This window comes from Mustela lutreola, chromosome 1 (assembly GCF_030435805.1).
Source record: "Mustela lutreola isolate mMusLut2 chromosome 1, mMusLut2.pri, whole genome shotgun sequence".
Classification (NCBI taxonomy): domain Eukaryota; kingdom Metazoa; phylum Chordata; class Mammalia; order Carnivora; family Mustelidae; genus Mustela; species Mustela lutreola.
The window spans coordinates 204,360,507-204,381,658 of record NC_081290.1 but is presented as its reverse complement, the minus strand read 5'-3'; the positions used below and the strand labels follow the sequence as shown (position 1 = coordinate 204,381,658).

At 36.9% G+C, this 21,152-nt stretch overlaps 1 protein-coding gene across 2 annotated transcripts in view; it reads left to right on the top strand.

Moving 5' to 3' along the window:
* NCAPD3 (non-SMC condensin II complex subunit D3) overlaps positions 1-21,152 on the top strand; it is a 70,727-nt gene that overhangs the window by 28,867 nt on the left and 20,708 nt on the right. The window contains exons 14-23 of one of the 2 annotated variants that reach the window (XM_059185439.1): positions 2,773-2,846; positions 3,817-3,951; positions 4,890-5,110; positions 10,882-11,073; positions 11,601-11,698; positions 11,794-11,909; positions 15,925-16,032; positions 18,166-18,280; positions 18,374-18,481; positions 20,015-20,253. In XM_059185439.1, the coding sequence (XP_059041422.1) occupies positions 2,773-2,846; positions 3,817-3,951; positions 4,890-5,110; positions 10,882-11,073; positions 11,601-11,698; positions 11,794-11,909; positions 15,925-16,032; positions 18,166-18,280; positions 18,374-18,481; positions 20,015-20,253 (1,406 nt within the window). The remainder of the gene's footprint in view (positions 1-2,772; positions 2,847-3,816; positions 3,952-4,889; positions 5,111-10,881; positions 11,074-11,600; positions 11,699-11,793; positions 11,910-15,924; positions 16,033-18,165; positions 18,281-18,373; positions 18,482-20,014; positions 20,254-21,152) is intronic. The other variant, XM_059185447.1, reaches the window with a different exon arrangement.

Below are 21,152 nucleotides of genomic sequence, written 5' to 3'. Positions count from 1 at the left end.
CTGACCATAGACACATGGGCTTATTCTGTACTTTCATTTCTGTTCCACTGACATTCCATTGTCTCTCTTTATGGCAGTACCACACTGTTAATTACTGGTGCTTTATAGGAATTTTAAAATCAGGAAGTATAGCTTCTGCATCCTTGCTCTTGTTTTTCTAGATAAATTCTTGTTTTTCTAGATAAATATTTTCTCTCTCTCTCTTTTTAAAGGTTTTTTAATTGATTTGAGAGAGAGAAAGAGAAAGAAAGAAAGCATGAGAGAGGAGAGGTCAGAGGGAGAAACAGACTCCCTGCCAGGCAAGGAGCCCGATGTGGGACTTGATTCTGGGACTCCAGGATTATGACCTGAGCCAAAGGCAGTTGCTTAACCAACTGAGCCACCCAGGTGCCCCTATTCTGTGTCTCTTATATTTCCATATGAATTTTATGATCATCTGTCAATTTCTGGGGAAAAGAAAAAAAAAAAGCCAGCTTGAATTTTGGTAAGGATTGATCTATAGATGACTTTAGGGAGAAAAGCCAGTTTAATAATATTGAGCCCTTCAGTTCATGAACATGAGGTGCCTTTCTATTTATTTAGATCTTTAATTTGTTTCAGTGATATTTTTTCAGTTTTCAGTGTACAACTCTTGCTTTTTAAGTTGATTCCTAAATACATTATTCTTTTTGATGCTATAATAAATTCCAGTATTTCCTTAGTTTCATATTCTAAATGTCCATTGCTAGTTTTTACAACTGCTATTTGATGGTTTGACGTTGTGTCCTGCAACCTTGCTAAATTTGTTAATTCTGTGTGTGTGTTCTGTGTGTGTGTGTGTGCGTGTATTCCTTAAGAATATCTGTATAAGCTCATGCCATCTCTGAACAGAGAGAGTTTTTTTTCTTTCTTTTCCATCTGGATGCCTTTTCTGTCTTTTCCGTCTTTTCATTGCCTGCTTTCCCTGGCGAGAACCCCTAGTACAATGTGGAAAAGAAGAGGGGAGAGCAGACCGCCTTATCTTTCTTTTGTACTTAGTTTTCAGTCTTTCACTATTGAGTGTGATGTTAGCTTTGAGTTTTTTCAGGATGACTTTTATCAGTGTGATGAAGTTTCCTTCTCTTCTGAATTTATTTAGTGTTTTTATTATGAAGGGGTGTTGCATTTTGCACGTTTTCCTTATCTGTGGAGATAATCATGTGGTCTTTCTCCTTTATTATATTATATATTATATTTATATATATAATAATATATATTATATATAATTATATACTATATATGTAATGAAATATATAATTATATATAATTTATATATATAATTTATGTATAATTATATCTTATGTTGTATTATATTATATAAAGGTATATTAGTTACATTGATTGATTACATTTCATTCCTGGGGTAAATCCCAAGCATGGTATATAATCCATTTTGTATCTTGCTAGATTTGATTTGCTGATATTTTGTTGAAAATTTTGTGTATGTATTCAGAAGGGATTTTGGTCTGTTGTTTTCTTGAGATATTTTTATCTGGTTTTACTCTCAGGGTAATACTGCTTACTAGAATGTAGCAGGAAGTGTTTTCTTCTTTAAAAGAGTTTATGAATTGGTTTTCATTTTTGCTTTAACATTTCATGGAATTCTCCACTGAAGTCCTCTGGTCCTGGGATCTTGTGCATGTGTGGGAAAGTTTTTGTTTTGTTTTATTTGAGGTTTTGGTTTTTTTTTTGTGGGAAGGTTTTTGATTACTTGTTATTGTTATATTGGGTCAGTTTCCATAGTTTTTATGTTTGTAGAAATTTGTCCATTTCATCCAGATTACATAAAATTGTAAATTGTAACATAAAATTGTTTATAGTATTTCTTTGCAAGTCCTTTTTATTTCTGTAATGATAGTAATGATGTTTCCTCCTTCTTTCCTGATTTTAAGAGTTTAAGTCTTCTTTCTTTTTTTCTAGCTAAAACTTTGTTAATTTTATCTTTTTCAAGGAACCTACTTTTGATTTCATTGATTTTTTTCTATTGTTTTCCATTCTCTGTTTCATTTTGTAATATATTTTCTTGTACATCAGCAGCTCACAGAGTGTAGTTGGGAATCCCTTAGCCTCCTTCAGCAGGTCGTTGAAGTTAATATTGATCTCATAATAACACCAAGACTCTGTACTGTAAAGCATTCTGATTTTGAAGCAGAGATGAGAACTTTCTCTTTTTTATTTAGCCTGGTATTAAAGAGTTTGCAAAGTTGTAAAACAATGCCATTGTCACTAATATTTTTGAGGGGGAAATAGAATTAGTTTTCCTTTAAAAATGTACCATTTATAGTGATACATTTTCCTATTTTAAAATGAACTATTAAATCTTTTTACTAGAGATTTTTACCAAAAAAGCCCTTAGGAGTCTTCAGAGAATTAATAGGGTAAAGAAGCCTGTGATCAAAAAGTTTTAAAGCTGCTGTTATATTTTATTTATTCTTTAAAAAAAAAATTGTGATTTAGAGATTCCTTTCTTATAGCTAAACAAAATGGAAAAGCTAAATAATTCAGCATTTTAAACATAAGAGCCAGGATTAAAAACTGAGTTTTTCATATTCCAGAATTTATGCCCTTCAAAAATTATACTGTTCTGTCCTTTGTGTTATTTTGACTAGCTAATTATTTGACTTTTCTTCTTTTCTACATTGACTAATTGGTCAATCTTTTAGAGTATTTTCTCAGTACTATGTAGTAAGGTGTTAGATACTGTAAATACAGTTTTTCTCAGACCATAATGATTCTTTGGCATTTCCTCAACAGTGAGATGTGTCATGGCAATGCTGAGAAAGAGAATCAGGGAAGAGAAGACAAATGTCAGGAAGTCTGCACTGCAGGTGTGAGTTTTTTCTAGATATCCTTGAATATGCTCTCTTTTTAGCACTAAAAACTTGGAAATATTTTGTAAAAACCCCAGCCATAGTCATTATTTAACTTCTTTTTTACTTAACATTTGTTCACTGTTGTATATATAAATTACAGAGATGATCTAAAGGTTTGTCTGTTTTTAAGTTTCCTGGTGGGTTGTTGGCTTTTTAAGAATCAGATATTTAGGGGCTCCTGGGTGGCTTAGTGGGTCAAAGCCTCTGCCTTCGGCTCAGATCATGATCCCAGGGTCGTGGGATCTAGCCCTGCATCAGGCTCTCTGCTCAGCAGGGAGCCTGCTTCCTCCTCTCTCTCTCTCTGCCTGCCTCTCTGCCTACCTGTGATCTCAATCTGTTAATAAATAATTAAAATCTTTTAAAAAAAAAAAGTCAGATATATATAGCCTTAGCTTTTTTTGTTGTTTTGTTCTTGGATTGGGGATTCTTTTTTTTTTTTTTTTTAAGATTTTATTTATTTATTTGATAGAGAGAGATCACAAGTAGACAGAGAGGTAGGCAGAGAGAGAGAGAGAGAGAGAGAGGGAAGCAGGCTCCCTGCTGAGCAGAGAGCCCGATGCGGGACTGGATCCCAGGACCCTGAGATCATGACCCGAGCCAAAGGCAGCAGCTTAACCCACTGAGCCACCCAGGCGCCCTGGATTAGGGATTCTTAATCTAGGAACCATGGATGGATTTTGTTAGGGTGCATGTAACCGCTGAATTTGTTTGTAAATACTTGTTTATGTAAAATGTATGTCAAATTTTCTCCAGAGAGAGGCCGTAGCTTTGATTAGATTCTGAAAAGGTGAGATGTTACTGGGTGGAGAGATGGATCTATGACCTCAAAAGTTTTAAGTACCACAGACTTAAGTCTTATTTTTGTCTACAGTGTGTCTTTTTACTACCAATAAGTTATCAGCCCTGTTACATATGTTCCTTCTAGGTACTAGTGAGTATTTTGAAACACTGTGACATCTCCAGTATGAAAGAAGAGCTATCACTTCTGCAAGACCAGTGTCGGGACCCTGCAGTATCTGTCCGAAAGCAGGCCTTGCAGTCTCTTACGGAACTTCTTGTGGTGAGGAACAGTGTATTTTTTTTTTAAATTTTTTATTTTTTATAAATATATAATATATTTTTATCCCCAGGGGTACAGGTCTGTGAATTGCCAGGTTTACACTTCACAGCACTCACCATAGCACATACCCTCCCCAGTGTCCATAACCCCAGGAACAGTGTATTTTTACGTGAAAAATAATTCAGCATAAATAATTACCTTTTGCTAAATATTAAGTTGACTAGTGGAAATTCTACCAAGTGTATTGTAGGACTATATACAGTGTAAGGGAAGAGGCGTCTTTCAATTACATATAATAATGTTTCATATTAATATAAATTATGAACTAATACTAGAGAATGCTAGAGATTACCCTTTTTTTTACTTTAACTTAAATCTCCCATAGAAATGTGAATTTTAAAATGAATTTTGTTAGGTCGGAGACCTAGATCAATTTTTCCACATTAAAACCTATTAGATGATATTGTCAAAAGAACAGATCCACTAATCTGATATGTGATTTGCTTTTGCCAAATAATTAGCTTTTGAAGAATTTTAAAAGCATGTTTATTTCTTTACTTCATGATAGAAAGCAACAGGCAATGCATATATTTACTTCCTCTGTCAGCATCTATTCTAATCGTTCCTTTGGAATAAACATTCATCTTTTGTTCTTGATCTTGAATTACCAAAAAGTGCTGATTTACTAATAATACTGCAATGGCTTCCTAAGTTTAAAATTTCAATACACACTGATAATACAGTAATTGGGGATTGAACTTTGTTTTAACATATATTTCAAATGTTGATTTTTTTTTTTTCACTTTGATGGTTTATTTGTACTTGTATGAGTGATTATTTTTAATCTGTCTCAATATTGACCACAGCCTCACTGATTTGTATTTAGACTTCTGGTAACATCAGACTTCTTTATGACTTCATGATGTTTAATTCCTAAGGCCCAACCTGGATGTGTCCAGATACAGAAAGCCTGGCTGATAGGGACCATCCCAGCTGTGATGGACTGTGAGAGCACAGTGCAGGAAAAGGCTCTGGAATGCCTTGACCAGCTCCTATTACAGAACATTAAGCATTACAATAAATTCCATACTGGAGACAATAGCCAGGTACTGGCTTGGGCACTTCTTACTCTCCTTAGTACAGAAAACCAGGAACTGAGGTATGTAATTCAAATTGCTTAGCATTTTTGAAGTGACAGTTTTTTGTGAAGCTTTTGATTACCTCCTTTTGCTTTTCTCTGAGTGTTTAAATTAATGTCTTATTATGTAATAGAAAGTACTGATGGACATGATATATTAATAGTACCTTTCCAGATACTCATTTTTATAAAAGATTACTTTCTAGTTCTTTCAAATTAAACTTTTCCTGACATTTTACTGGATTGGTTGACTTAGTATGACAGCAGTATTTTTTTCCCCATTTAATAACATTTACTGAGCATACACTGTGCAGTGAATACTATAGTGAGGGTTAACACCTGTTGTATTGCTAAATTTTACCTATCCTGTAGTAATCTTACAGTTAGCTTGTGTTTACCCTACCTTGAGTGACTTTTTTTTAATTGGGTAAGAAACACTTCCAACTTGTTTACATGTAGTCATGAAGGAATTATCACACAGTAGAAACATACTAGATTTTGTATTGTAAAATGCTGTTCTGTAGCTCTGACAAATCACCAGTAAAATGGTGCTTAGCAGGGGCTGTGGAGAAAGCAATGGGGAGTTACTGTTAAATGGGTACAAAGTTTCACTGTGAGGTGATAACAGAGTTTGGGGATGGATGATTGGCACAACCGTGTGACCCCACTGAACTATACACCTAAAAATCATTAAAATGATAAATTTTATTATGTGTATTTTACCACAAGAAAAAAAATTTGTTTGCCCAAAATTAGGAAGGAGAGTATAGAATTAGAGTCTTAAGTGTAAAAAAGTTTTGGAATAGCCATTATAGAAAATGATTTAGGGCAGCAGTCCTCAAAGTGTGATGGATTCATGAGCTCAGACTATTTTGATCATTATATTAAGATGTTATGTGCCATTTTTCACTTTTTTTCTTTCACAGTACAGTAGAGTTTTCTGGAACCATATGATAGTATTTGAAGCAAATAGAATGCAGAGGCAATTATAATAATCCACGTATCTTCTGTTTAAGCCAGACCATAAGGAGATTTACAAAAAGTAAAAGCAATGACACTGTTCTCACCAAGTTTGTTTTGAGAAAGATTATTTTAAAAACAAAGATTATTTTTTTTGAGAAAGATTATTTGAGAAAGATTATTTTTTTGTAAAACAATGCATTTATGTTAACTTATAATTGGCTTATTGTTATTTTTAGATTAATAGATAGGTATTTTTAAATTTCTCAGTTTTAATTTCTGCATAGCAGGATATAGCCCACATAAACCAAAGCTCTTCAAGGTGGTGCATAATTTTTTTAGCTCAAAAGTGCCCAAAGATGAAAAAGTGTGAGAACCACTGAGCTTTGGAATCAGTTTTTCAGAAAGGATTATTAAGGAAAGTATGGGCTGGTAGAAGGAACAGAGTTCTATAAACATTTGTAAACAAAATCTTTTGGCATGTTCTCTGATTAACAGAAAATAGCTAGAACATTAGGACATGTTCAAGAGGAGAGACTTAACAGAACAGATGAATATTGGATATTTGAATTTGAATATTGAAGGCTAATAAGGAGGTAGAAGGGGAAACAAACAGCCAGTGTAAAGCCATGGAAGCATAAGCAGTGCATCCTGTTAGGAGCTATAGGATTACACTGTGGGTAGAGAAATGGTGCCTGTCAGACTACATAAAATGAAAGGAGATGTTAAGCAGGGTCCACATACTGCAAAGTTTTAAAATAGCATACCAAGGAGTTTGACTTTAGATAGAAAACAGAATGGGAGGGGGAGGCTGCTGATGAATTTAAAGTGGATGGGTAATACAGGATTTTATATTTTTGGAAATACTAACCTTAAAAATAAAACACCCAATTATTTTATCAGCAAAATGGGTTTATACAGGAATAGCATAGCTATGACAAACCACAGGCAAGTCTGGAGATCAAAGGAGAGGAACTATTAGTGTTTAGAGAGAGGGGGACTTTGGGAGGGGCTGCTTCGAAGGAAAGCATTAAAAGTGAGTGAGAATTCAAGGTAGTGATTGTTTCTCACTGGCTGAATTGTGACATACTCTCAATTAGCTGGGCTGTCACCAGGCTAGAAGGAATCCTGCCTCTTGGCTGGAATAGTCAAGTCAGCTTGTTCCTCTTGGGCGTCTAAGTCCTAACCCTTCCTGTTGGGTCTGAAATTGATGACCAGTGGTAGGCATGAGAGCTCCCCCTGCTGGCTTCTCAGCTCCACTTTCAGTTTCAGAGAAGTGCAGAAAGGGACTTGTGCTTGGTGACCAGGAGAAAACTAGAATCTAAGAAAACAGGCCAACACTGAAGTGTTGTTAAAGATGTAAGTGAACTTACACTGAAGTGTAAGTTAAAGATGATGAGGGGTTGCATCAAGGAGAAGGCATTAGAAGTGAAGAGAATGAAGTATATTTAAGAAGTGGAAGTTTAGAATTGGTAAAGTTTTGATTTGAAAGGAATCAGTGCACTTTCACTCTTCTTAAGCTGCTCACAGTCTAGTGGAAAGAGACAAAATAAATTCACAACTTTGGTAGAAAGTGAGTTTTAGGCGCAAAGAGGAAGGGCATAGAGCAGTTTGGTGGTTTTTTGTTTTGTTTTGTTTTGTTTTGTTTTAGCTTCAGTTGGCTTCCTATCGATGGTGGCAAGAGCTGAATTATTCCCAGCGGTAGACTAAGTAGAATTAACCAGGCAGCCATAATAGTGAGACTTCCCAGACAAAAAAATAGCAATAGAGGCCTGAAGGCTCCCTGATTCTGTCCAAAAGAACTGGTCATTGGGATTTCCATTCACTGAGGTATGGCAAGCAGAATCAGGGCAGATTTCTTAACAGAGGGAGGGCAGGAGATGGAAGTCTAATTTAAATGTCTGCAGAGCAAAGGACTTCAAACAATTGACAAAACTGAGAGCCAGCCTATGGAATGGGAGAAGATATTTGCAAATGACACGTCATGTAAAGGGTTAGTACCTAAAATCTATAAACAACTTATCAAACTCAACACCCAAAAAAAAAAATCCAGTTAAGAAATGGGCAGAAGACATGAATAGACACTTTTCCAAAGACGATATCCAGATGGCTAACAGACACATTAAAAGATGCTCAACATCACACATCATCAGGGAAATACAAATCAAAATCATAATGAGATACTACCTCATACCTGTCAGAATGGCTAAAATTAACAAGTAAGGAAACAACAGATGTTGGCGAGGATGGTGGAGAAAGGGGAACCCTCTTGCACTGTTGGGAACGCAAGCTGGTACAGCCCCTCTGGAAAACAGTATGGAGATTCCTCAAGAAGTTGCAAATAGAGATGTGCTATGACCCAGAATTGCACTGTGAGATATTTATCCGAATAGTACAAAAATACTGATTTGAAGGGGCACATGCACCACAGTGTTTATAGCAGTATCAACAATAGGCAAATTATGGAAAGAGCCCAAATGTTCATCAACTATGAATGGATAAAGATGTGGGGGGTGGTATGTATTTAATAGAATATTACTCTGTGATCAAAAAGAATGAAATCTTGTCATTTGCAACAAGTGGATGGAACTTAGACTATATTATGTTAAAATAAGTCAGAGAAAGACAAATATATGATTTCACTCATGTGGAATTTAAGAAACAAAACATGAATATGGAAAGGGGAAGGAAAGGAAAAATAAAATAAGATGAAAACAGAGAGGGAAGCAAACCATAAGAGACTCAAGTATAGAGAACAAACTGAGGGTTGTTGGAGGTGATGTGGGTGGGGTGATGGGTATTAAGAAGGACACTTGTTGGAATGAGCACTGGGTATTCTATGTGAGTGATGAATCACAAAATTTTATTTCTGAAATCAATACTACACTATATGTTAACTAACTTGATGTGTGCTTGCATTGTTTTGTTATGTCTAAGTGGAAACCTTTTGGTAATGAATGAGATCATCTAGGTTCTGTTGTAGAAAGAGAAGAGGACTAAGAATAGAACTTTTCAAAATCAGCCATTAGAGTGTTTTGAAGAAAAGGGATTAGGGAAGGGAAAAGAAAAGAGATCCAACAAGTAGACCATAGACCAGAGTACGAGGGCAGAGAGAGTAGTCAGTAATGTCTGGCAGAGATCATGGAAAATGGGGACTGAACATAGTCCATTGGTTTTGATATTAGGATAGAGGTCAGTGGTATTGTACAAAAGAACCAGGTTAGTATCTGTTGACAACATTCTGACCTGATAGGGAGTGACTTGTGATCAACAGTGGGGCTAACTCAAGGGTAAGCTAATTGAGGGAGGCTTTTTGGGAACTGTTCAGCTGATGTGGAGGGGTGTGAGTTGTCAAATTTGAGGTTTCAAAACAGGGAGGTTCAGAGGATTTTTTTTTCCCATTCTGTTCATTTCTTACAGTAGACATTACTTAATATTTTGTGTGATTCTTAATAAATTTTAAAATACTTGCTGATTGTATGTATGTTGCTTTTGGACTGTAATCAGATATAAAGTATGAGCTACCTGCAGTAAAATTCTAGGTATTTATAGATAGATAAACAGTAGCTAATTTATTAAAACCATTAATTTATATGGATATGCTTATTATGTGTAGGTGTGTTTATTTTGTTTCCGTTGTCTTCTGCATGCTTTGAGAATTTTTTTCATTTAGTGAGAAAGTCTTGGTATATGAGTATGTGTGAGTGTGTTTGTGTTCCTAGAATTTTAAGAAGTATTAATTGGAGGAAGAAGTGTATTTTTCTCTTTGCTTAGATAGGTAACACTTCATTCGTCTTATCAGTCACATGTTCTTGTGAAGTACATGCATGTGAAGTACATGCGAAGAAGTCAGATAAATGATATAAAAATAACACCAGCATTTTAATACACAAGAAGCATTTTTTGTCTTATTTTTAAAGGGTTAGAAATATATATTTCTGAGTGGTATTGGCAGGTCATGGCAAAGTTTAGCTTGTTTAATATCACCATATTTAAATGCTAGAATGTCATTTGTCTCCAGTCTTTCCATTGAAAAATCAATGTCTACGTTTATTGTCACTAAAACCCTCTAAGCTCATGTACTTGTTGTTGGTAACTCATCTCTTATGTTTGTATATTAGTTTTAGAGGAAACGAGGATAAGAAGGGTCTCAAATGAATTGTGAAATTTTATTCTTTGCTTTAAAAATAAATACTTCGGGGTGCCTGGATGACTCAGTGGGTTAAAGCCTCTGCCTTCGGCTCAGGTCATGATACCAGGGTCGTAGGATCGAGCCCCACATCGGGCTCTCTGCTTGGCAGGGAGCCTGCCTCCCCTTCTCTCTCTGCTTACCTCTCTGCCTACTTGTGATTTCTGTCTGTCAAATAAATAAAATCTTTAAAATAAATAAATAAATAAATAAATGATAAATACTTTATAAGGGGAGAAATAAATATATCTTATCCTGTATAAGAAAAATTTTAGGGGCGCCTGGGTGGCTCAGTTGGGTAAGTGACTGCCTTTGGCTCCAGTCATGATCCCAAGGGTCCTGGGATCGAGCCCCACATCAGACTCCTTGCTCAGCGGGGAGCCTGCTTCCCCTCTCCTTCTACCTGCTACTCTGCCTGCTTGGGCTCTCGCTCTCTGTCAAATAAATAAAATTTAAAAAAAATATTTTTTAAAGATACCTAATTTGATATCAAATATGTCACTAGCCAGGAACTTCTGCATAGATGTTTGATGTACCAGAGGAGTCCTGGAGCAACAGAAGGTGGTAACTTTTCACTGAGGGCTGCTCTGAACAGTTTTGTATATTTACAGTTACAATTGTTCATTCCTATCTTTTTTTCCAGCCGCTATTTAAATAAGGCTTTTCATATCTGGTCCAAGAAAGAGAAATTCTCATCCAGTTTTATAAACAATGTGATATCCTACACTGGCACAGAACATTCTGCACCAGCCTGGATGCTGCTCTCCGAGATTGCTTGCTCATCCCCCAAGCTGGACTACACCAAAATAATAGAGTCTTGGGAGAAAATCAGCAGGTTTGCATGCTTATACTGTAGTTGCTGAAGATTCTTGTAAACAGAGCTCATGTCTTAAGGAAGTGGGCTCTTTGGGGTGCCTGGGTGGCTAAGCATCTGTCTGCCTTCAGCTCTGGTCATGATCCCGGGTTCCTAGGATCGAGCCCCACATCAGGCTCCCTGCTCTGCAGGAAGCCTGTTCTCCATGCCCACTCCCCCTGCTTATATTCTCTCTGTCACTGTATCTCTGTCTGTCAAAAAAATAAATCTTTAAAAAGAAAAAAAGGAAGTGGGCTATTTCATAGCTATTCTTATACATAGATCTTGTCTTTATATTCTGGAATAAAAACAAACAGGAACATAAGAATAAGTTTTAAGCTTTCAGTTTACCCTTTGTCCGGGTAATTTAAGTGCCTTAATGCTCCTACAACTTGACTCCTAAACTATGCTACCCTACGTTCCTCCAGTATTAACAATCCAGAGACTATTTTGTTGGCAGCAGAGCTTATTTTGGCTCTAGATTGATGTTCTTTATGTCATTTTCCTAGTCAACAGAATCCCAATTCAAACACCTTAGGACATATTCTGTGTGTTATTGGGCATATTGCGAAGCATCTTCCTAAGAGTACCCGGGACAAGGTGACCGGTGAGTGTCTGTTGGAAAATCTTGCAAAGGCTTTGCTTCTCACTTTATATATGTTTTAAGCAGTTACATTTGGAAGGTTTTGACATTCCTTTTAGATGTGGTCAAGTGTAAGCTGAATGGATTCCAGTGGTCTCTAGAGTTGATCAGCTCAGCTGTTGATACTTTACAAAGACTCTGTAGAGCATCTGCAGAGACACCTATGGAAGAACAGGTAGGCTACAAACTCTTCCTGGATGTTTGTCATTTATTTGTACTTAGACATATTACTCTGTTTTGAAGTTTGAATTGTGTTCTCTTTGGAGAACCTACAGGAATGGGTAGTCTCCAGTAACTGATACTACAAGGAAATTCTTTTTTTTATTTTTTATTTTTTTTTTTTAATTTTTTTTTTTAAGATTTTATTTATTTGACAGATCACAAGTAGGCAGAGAGGCAGGCAGAGAGAGAGGAAGGGAAGTAGGCCCCCCGCTGAGCAGAGAGCCCCACGTGGGACTCGATCCCAGGACCCCGAGATCACGACCTGAGCCGAAGGCAGCGGTCCAACCCACTGAGCCACCCAGGCGCCCCCAAGCAAATTCTTATGTGACAAGCAGTTGACATTCCCCGAGAAGATCTTGGGTACTAATGACCCAGGGTTCCCTCAGGAAGTCACCCATTTTGGTTCTAGGTACAGGTGTCTTCTAGGAAATGATTTCTGATCATTTGAGAGGTCATACTCCTGGAAAATACCTGTTCTGTTACTATAAGCCTTATTACTGTAATATCTCTTCCTGTGTCACATCCCCAAAGCTGGTCAGAGCCTACAGCTCATGTTTTCAGTAGACATAGACACAAATCCAAACCAGGGTTTCGCATGAGACAGAGCCATTACTTTCTCTAATTTTTTTTTTTTAAAGATTTTATTTATTAATTTGACAGAGAGAAATCACAAGTAGATGGAGAGGCAGCCAGAGAGAGAGACAGATAGGGAAGCAGGCTCCCTGCTGAGCAGAGAGCCCGATGCGGGACCCGATCCCAGGACCCTGAGATCATGACCTGAGCCGAAGGCAGTGGCTTAACCCACTGAGTCACCCTGGCGCCCCTTTCTCTAATATTTGATTCAGTTTCTCTAGTAAGTTATTTTATTACCATGTATTCTGTTTTTGTCACAGAACTAGAAGAGAGGTTACTACCACCATGGTTGTAGCTTTGTCAATACTATTTCCCTGGTAGTAGACAGTGCACCCTGAGATTTTCCAGAATCTTGGGATATTTTAAATTCGTTTGATCTGGTGTGTCCCCTAAACATACATCTCTTTTCTCTGTAAATGAACATTCTGTATTTTACTGAGAAAAACAAATTGCCCAAAGCTCAACAGCACTCTATGTCAAATATACTCCTAGACAATGCTAATCATAATGAAAAATTTTAGGACTAAGGTTATTAATAATGATTCTAGAAGTGAAAATTTAATTTAAATAACTGCTGGAATATTTTTAAGTTTCCCAGAATAAAAATATTTTTGCTTCATTCAGCTACATTCCTATGCTTCCTTTTCTTATATAAGTTCCTTAAAGAAAGTCCTTCCTTGATAAGTTACATCTTCTATTTGTAGCAACAGATATAATAAGAAAATATATTATAACTTTTTTTTCCTTAGGACTGAAAACAGGTTGAAATGTACTTAACTAAAAATGCCCTGTTCTTTCCATGTAAATAGTGTCTGGTGTTTTCCTGGAGTCTACCTTTTGGCTCATCTGGTGAAAGAGATACTTGCTTTGTTTGATTTTTCTAACTGTTTATCTCTTCATCCAAGAAAAACTTTTTTAAATGGGGAACATTACCTAAGTAGGGAGCATATCTGAATAGCAGAAAACAGGTCAAAACAAAACAAAAAGCTATTCATGAAGAAAGAGTGATGTAGGAAAAAGTGGGGGGAAATGTATATTTCTTAGATTATGAAACTGTGATGTCTTGATGGCATACCATTGATTAATGTCAGAGCCCTGCCTGGAACTAAGACCTCTGGAACTTTTTTTTCACCAGCACTGGCTGGAGGAAGAGTGATCTATAATACTGGAGGCATTGGGGCCTTATGAAGCCACTGGCTGCTCACTAATGGCCCACAGTTGTTAGCACAGTAAGTTATATCATTATTAGAGTCTGTGAGGAAAACAGAGTTATTTTCACATTTAAAAACAGAACTAGAAGAGAGGTTACTACCACCATGGTTGTAGCTTTGTCAAAACTATTTCCTTGGTAGTAGACAGTGCACCCTGAGATTTTCCAGAATCTTGGGATATTTTAAATTCGTTTGATCTGGTGTGTCCCCTAAACATACATCTCTTTTCTCTGTAAATGAACATTCTATATTTTACTGAGAAAAACAAATTGCCCAAAGCTCAACAGCACTCTATATGAAAAGACATAGGTCTTGGGGCATTGTTGCTATCTATAAGGTTGTTACTGGTTTATAGTGTTTTGTGGCTATCACTAGAAACAATCTGTGAGATTTTGGACTGTATTAATAGAAACAGTGTCTACAGTAAGAGGGGTGATTGTCCTCTTCTTTATATTGGTAAAATCTAAGTTGGGGTGTTCTAATTTAACTTCAGTGGCAACTCCTTAGAGAAATGTTGATAAAATTGAATATATCAGTGGGAAAGCAATTCGGTGAGGCAATTGCAAAGCACATTGTATAAGGAACAGCTGAGAGACCTGGGTGTTTAGCTGATGAAGAGAAGAATTATGTGGGATACACTGCCTACCTAAGTTCAAATATATGAAGGACCTTAAAATGAAAAAAATTAGATTTATTTGGCATCACAGAGAACTGATTTGGACCAGTGAGTGGGAAATTGCAAGGAGACAAATAATTGGCCAACTAAAGATAAAAAACACTAGGTCTGCCTAAAATGGAGGGACTTCCCTCAGAATACATCCTAAGTCATTGGATGTGTTCAGAGAGAAGCTAGACAACTTGACATGAGTCCCTCCCTATGTGGAGAGAATCCCAGGATTAGATGGGCATAACAGTTCTCTCCCAGATTCTGTGATTACAGAAGTTCTAGTCCAACTATCCAGCCCAGTTCTAGGCTTGAGGTCTCACACAAGCTGACCTTTGTCTTCTTGCCAGGATAGAGCATACAGATTTCAAAAGTTCTCTTGGACAGCATTATAGCCCAAGCAGTGCAATCTATTAAAATAAGTACAGTAATTCCATAAAAAGTAATAAAGACAGTCATTTTGAAATGTTTTAGGCCATGTCAAACTAAAAAACATTTGGATCACAGTCATAGTGGCTACAGTATGGTAAACATTAAGCATTGTTTTGTGGTAGTGCTGCTGGGCCCTGGGGTGATTTGTTAAAACAGAGTCCCTTCCTAAGGCACTCAAAACATAACAGGAAAAATGCACATGGAAACAGGTGATTTCAACATGTACTATAATCATTTCTGGGGCTGCTGGGTGGCTCAGTCAGTTGAGCATCCCAACTTTTGATTTCATTTCAGGTCACCATCTCAGGGCTGTGGGATCAAGCCCCAGCTTGGGCTCTGCACTCAGTGCAGGGTCTGCTCCTCCCTCTTCCTTTCCCTCTGTCCACTCCCGACCCCCAGTTGCTCTCTGTCAAATAAATAAACATGGAAATAACATGGAAATCTTGGAGTGGAGCCTCTTAGCTAAACTTCGGTGTTTTGGGACTGGCCTCCTAGAGAAAATGTAGTCAAAGAGCTACAGAATGTGACTGAGCTCTCTCAGCTGGCGTGGAAGTGTTGTATACTACCCACTGGGTGGTTGTATACCACTGGGTGGTTGTATACCACCCAGGTTTCCAGTGTTTTTCTCTATTAATGGAAGAGCACTGCTATTATAGATTTCTTATCAGGGTACTAGATCTTCCCAGAGAAAGAGAAAAGTGTGTATGTATGTGTATTATATGTGTTTATACACACACCTATGAGATATATATATAGATGTCTATATATGTATCTGTCTATCTATCTATATATATATATAGTGTACATCTATCTATCTATTTATCTATCTATATATACTATTCTTTGTGAATTCTGCTTAGTTCTTCTAGCTAGATTGCTAAAAAGAGCAAAGATTCGAAAGCATGATGGCTAGGACTTCTCATGGTTTATGCCTTTGAAGACCATAGAGTTTCTTCTGAGAAAATTGTTTCATGGATAGTCTTGTAGATATATGGAATCCTTCAGAGATTACCTTTGACTTGTCACAGGAACTACTGAAACAGGTGTGTGGGGATATCCTCTCCACCTGTGTGCAGTCACTCTCTGACATAGTTCTGAAGCAAAGTGGACCCGGGAATATGGATGAAGACCTATTTGTAAGTAATTACTTTTCTCAGACATTCCTTTCCTTTACATTGGGCGGGATTTTCTAAAAATGACTTTCTAATGTGCATTTCTAATCCTATTAGCAAGAAAAGGATTTTCCGAGCCTAGACCTTACTTACTTATTTTTAGAAAAATTTTTGTGTTGGTGGCCTCTTCATTTTTCTCTCATGTATATATTATCTGGGGAAAAACTGGTTGGGATATGCTTCATCCAGCTAGAGCCTGTGAGGTACCTGATCCAACAGGGAAAACACAGTATGCACTGAAATAATAAGGTAAGAAAGTAATAAAGAGAGTATGCTCTTTGTTCTTTTGGCTTATTTGTTTGGTGTGTATTTAAATTATAATGTGTCTGCTAAGCTGTTTGAGTATCAGACTGTAGAACTAGGGACTAGGGCTGAGCAGTTCTGAAGCCTTGTCTGTAATACAGTGGAGTGTTTAAAAATTGAAGATACAAGTAACCTTGGAGCAGCAAAACTGTATGACATGGCACGCTGCTTTAGAAATTGTGTTGGTGCAGTTAATTTCTGTGGGCCAGGATATGTGGAGCCAGTTTCCTGATTTGAGTGGCTGACCATCAACAAAACATGCTGTAGTAATTCTGACTGCCAACATCTGACACTTGGGAAAGAAAACTTTTTGATGCCCTTCAATAGAGGCCAGCATTTCACCAGAATTGGCCATTTTTCTCATCTATTTGAAAATTAGTAGAGCACCTCTCCTCTGAGCTCTCCTCTTTGCCACCTTACACTTGTACCTAGAAACTGAAGACCATGTTTAGATTTGTGAGAAGAGACCATTTGTGCCGAGGTATTAATATACAACTTTAGTAATAAAAATAATATCATTAGGAATCTAGACATTTCAGTTCAGAGGGCTTTGATGTGTGATATGGCCCTGTCCCAGGGTTTCTAGGGGGTCTCACGCCTCTAATTTGTCTGAGCAGTCACTGCCCAAACTAAGAAAAATGCTTATTATGACCAATGAGTTTTTCCCTCTAAATTTTTTTCCAACTATTAAATATGTCATCAAAATCTTCCCTTCAGTCAAAATATATATGGAGATGTTTTGCCCTGTATCATATTGTTTACATCACTCTTCTTTAAATAGAATTGAAATTTTCCTTTAATCACTAAGATTAAAAATACATACTTTTGATTTTGGTTCAGATCGTGATCTCAGGGTCATGAGATGAAGCCCCACGTTGGGCTCTGCTCTGGGCAAAGTCTGCTTAACATTCTCTCTCTCCCTCTGTCCCTCGCCCTGCTTGCACACACACTTTCTCTAAAATAAGTAAGTAAATCTTAAAAAAAAAAAAAAACCTTTTGCATTTTACTATTTAGCCTCACCCCTGCATTTTTAGGATGAAAAAAAAGCAGTGTTATTAATTATCAAGTGGAATGTCTTCATAAACATAGCAGCTGTGAGGAAGACAGAAGTTACAAGTTTTTGATAAGAGTCTTAATAGTAAACCAATCAAGCAGACAGTTTGGAAATATGTTTTAAAATGTAAAACAGGGGGCGCCTGGGTGGCTCAGTGGGTTAGGCTGTTGCCTTGGGCTCGGGTCATGATCTCAGGGTCCTGGGATCGAGTCCCACGTCGGGCTCTCTGCTCAGCAGGGAGCCTGCTTCCTTCTCTCTCTCTCTCTCTGCCTGCCTCTCAGTGTACTTATAATTTCTCTCTGTCAAATAAATAAATAAAATCTTTAAAAAAAAATAAAATGTAAAACAGTTTTATGCCCTTTAACTCTGGATTACTTCTAAGGAAGTAAAACAGTGTTTAAAGGTACAAAGGTATTCTTCAGAAGGAAAGCAAATAATAGTAAAGGATTAGAAATAGTGTAAATGTTTGCTAGTAGTGAAGTAAATTATGATGATATCAATAGTTCTTAACATACTTATATAGTCATTAAAAATTTATTATACATATATAATTATGTTTTATATATATATATATATATGGTTGGGCGATTTTGCCATTTAGTGACTGAATTTTTACAGTAGCTATATGTTTCTATGGAAAAAAAATAGTTAATTTGGGGTACAAAAAAATTGACATGTCTTGAGCTACAGTTAATTTTTCTTTTGCCTTATTTTTACTGCAAAACCAATTCTTTTTGCAGGTGAAGTACATTTTTACCTTAGGAGATATAGCCCAGCTTTGTCCAGCCCGAGTGGAGAAGCGAGCATTCCTTCTGATTCAGTCCATTCTAGCTTCTTCTGTTGATACAGATCATCGTAAGGCACTTGAAATTATCTTCTGCATGGCTGTCTTAAGGCACGGTTAGCCTCTGAGATACTATAAGTAAGATCTCTTTTCCTTCCTTATAGCAACATCTTCTCAAGGTGGCAGTGAAGCCCCAGTCTTCCAGCCACTCTCCCCAGTCAGAAGTTGTGTCATGCCTTCCGTGATTAGAGCACATGCCATCATTACCTTGGGTAAGCAAGAATAACATAGGGAAAGTATTGCTGGTGCAGTCTAGTTCCATGAGTAGCTTTTTGTCCTAAATAAGGCAGCCTTAGTAATGTATTACATATGCTACACTCGTATTTACTCTAGCTCTTGTGAATTTGATAGGTGCTCCCACCTCAGAGGCATACCAGAGAGCTGATAATGAGAGCCTTCGGTTGGCAGCCGCCCAAGACAGTCAGATTCAAGACACCCCCTATAGAGAGCTTTTGGTTTTTATGTTAATTTATTACAATTTTACCTGTTCCTGTTTTTGTTTTTATTTTTTTTAATACTCATAATGTGGCACCACGAAGTCTGTTCATCTGGAACTGTATGCCGGGTACTACACTGATTGCTGGGAATGAAAAAATTAATTTGCAGTTCAGTTCATGAAAGGAAATAGTTTATTTGATACCTTCCAGGACTGGCAGATGAGCTAATTAATAAACATATTTCCCTATAGACTCAAATTGTTGTGAATCTCAAAAAGACTGACCTCTATGCTGTGATTTTAATTTTGTTTTAGTATGCTTGTTTATCTTATGCTGGATAAGATTTATGAATGTTTTTTGTAATAATGGTTATTTTTCAGAAATATAAGAATTGTGAATAAGAGCAAAACATTCTCTGGGCTGCAAAAAAAAATACAAACAGGGGCACCTGGGTGGTGCAGTCAGTTAAGCTGAGTTTGGCCAGGTCGTGATCTCAGGGTCCTGGGATCGAGCCCTCCCCATTCAGCAGGGAGTCTGCTTGCCCCTTTTTCCCTCTGCCTGCCTATGCTCTTTCTCTCAAATAATAAAAAAAAAAATCTTTAAAAAAATATACAAACAAAACTCATTTACAGCTTTCCTTCTCCTAACCGTGAACAAGAAATAAAATGAGGTGGTCATTCTTTCCTATTTACCTAATTCAGATTTCGAATTCATTATTAAACTTTTTGGCTTCAGTGGAATATGTGTATAATCAAAATAAAATGTATCATCTTTTAGATTTTATTGGTCATTTTCCAGATGAGTAGATAATTCTGAAATTCATATGTTGACTTTAAAAGGAGAATAGTTTGGGTGCCTGGGTGGCTCAGTGGGTTAAGCCTCTGCCTTCGGCTCAGGTCATGATCTCAGGGTCCTGGGATCGAGTCCCGCATTGGGCTCTCTGCTCAGTGGGGAGTCTACTTCCTTCTCTCTCTGCCTGCCTCTCTGCCTACTTGTGATCTCTCTCTCTCTCTGTGTCAAATAAATAAATCTTTAAAAAAAAACCAGGAGAATAGTTTTGCTCCAATGAAGGAACATCTCTTAGTCTATGTCTCATAAAACCCTGGAAGGGGTAGGGGAATATTGTTTTTTTAGGTGTTTTGAACTTCCTTATATTTAGTAGTATGAGTTTGCCTGCCTTTGACCTTTTGTGATTGTTGGCATGATATTTTAACTTTGATCAAGTAAAATATATATTTTAGCAAGCTATATCTGGAGAAAATGTAAGCATAGGATTAGAATTAAGAATCTTAATCTCTTCTCTGACAGGTAAGTTGTGCTTACAGCATGAGGATCTTGCAAAGAAGAGCATCCCGGCCCTTGTGCGAGAGCTGGAAGTGTGTGATGATGTGGCTGTTCGCAACAATGTCGTCATCGTCATGTGTGATCTTTGTATCCGGTACACTGTCATGGTGGACAAGTACATTCCCAATATCTCCATGTGTCTAAAGGATTCAAATCCATTTATCCGAAAGCAAACACTCATCTTGCTTACTAATCTCTTGCAGGTATGTCTTAGAACAGGACCTGTCATATTTTTCCTTCCACTATTTCTTCTGGTTTCAGGGAATATTTGAGTAAATAGGAAATGTGCTGCTCTGTAGTAGAATCCAAAAATAATCAGCCTTGGCTCTAGTTTAAAATATCACTCTTCTGATGTTCTGTACAGGCGTTTAAACAGATCATTACTTCCTAATGTTTATTTTGGGTGTTTGTTCAGATATCCTGTCAACCAGTGTGAGGTTTCATTTTTGTGAATAAATTCCATATAGAGAAGAACACACTCAGTGGATGAGTACTTCTAGTTACTATTCTGTCATTCTCCTTGACTTTGAACAAGTCAGTGTTTCTCGACATAACTTCTTTTGTGAAATGAGGATCATGTTTGCCTTGGCTAGCTCAGAGTTGCTCTGAGAGTCTAATGAGAAATTTTAGTATGCGAAAGAACTTGGTGAACTCTAAACTTAGTGAACAGAGCACTCAATATTTTTCTTGCTATCAAGAACATATGTTTAGCCTAAAGTGAAGGAGAAATAATAATTGATCTTTAAAAAGAAGGCATTTAACTAAGATGTATGTCTATTCTTATATGTTCTATATACTTACTTTTTCATATGGTTAGATGGCTGACGAAGGCACCATTGGCACTCTCCCTTTTAAAGCTATGTGCTTTGAGTCATTTTCCTAATAGAGTAGATATGATGCTGTTCTATCCAAATATCCCTCCACTTCTCTTTGTGATTAACAAATACACATGCTTTCAAGATGGTCGGGAAGTGAGTGCTAACAGACTGTGCTAATGTGCCACAGACAGACTAAGTAGCTGACAGCTGTGATGTTAAACAAAAGAAAGTTAACAGTTGGTTTTATGACTGATTTTAGGATTTGTGTATTAAAATTCATCCTT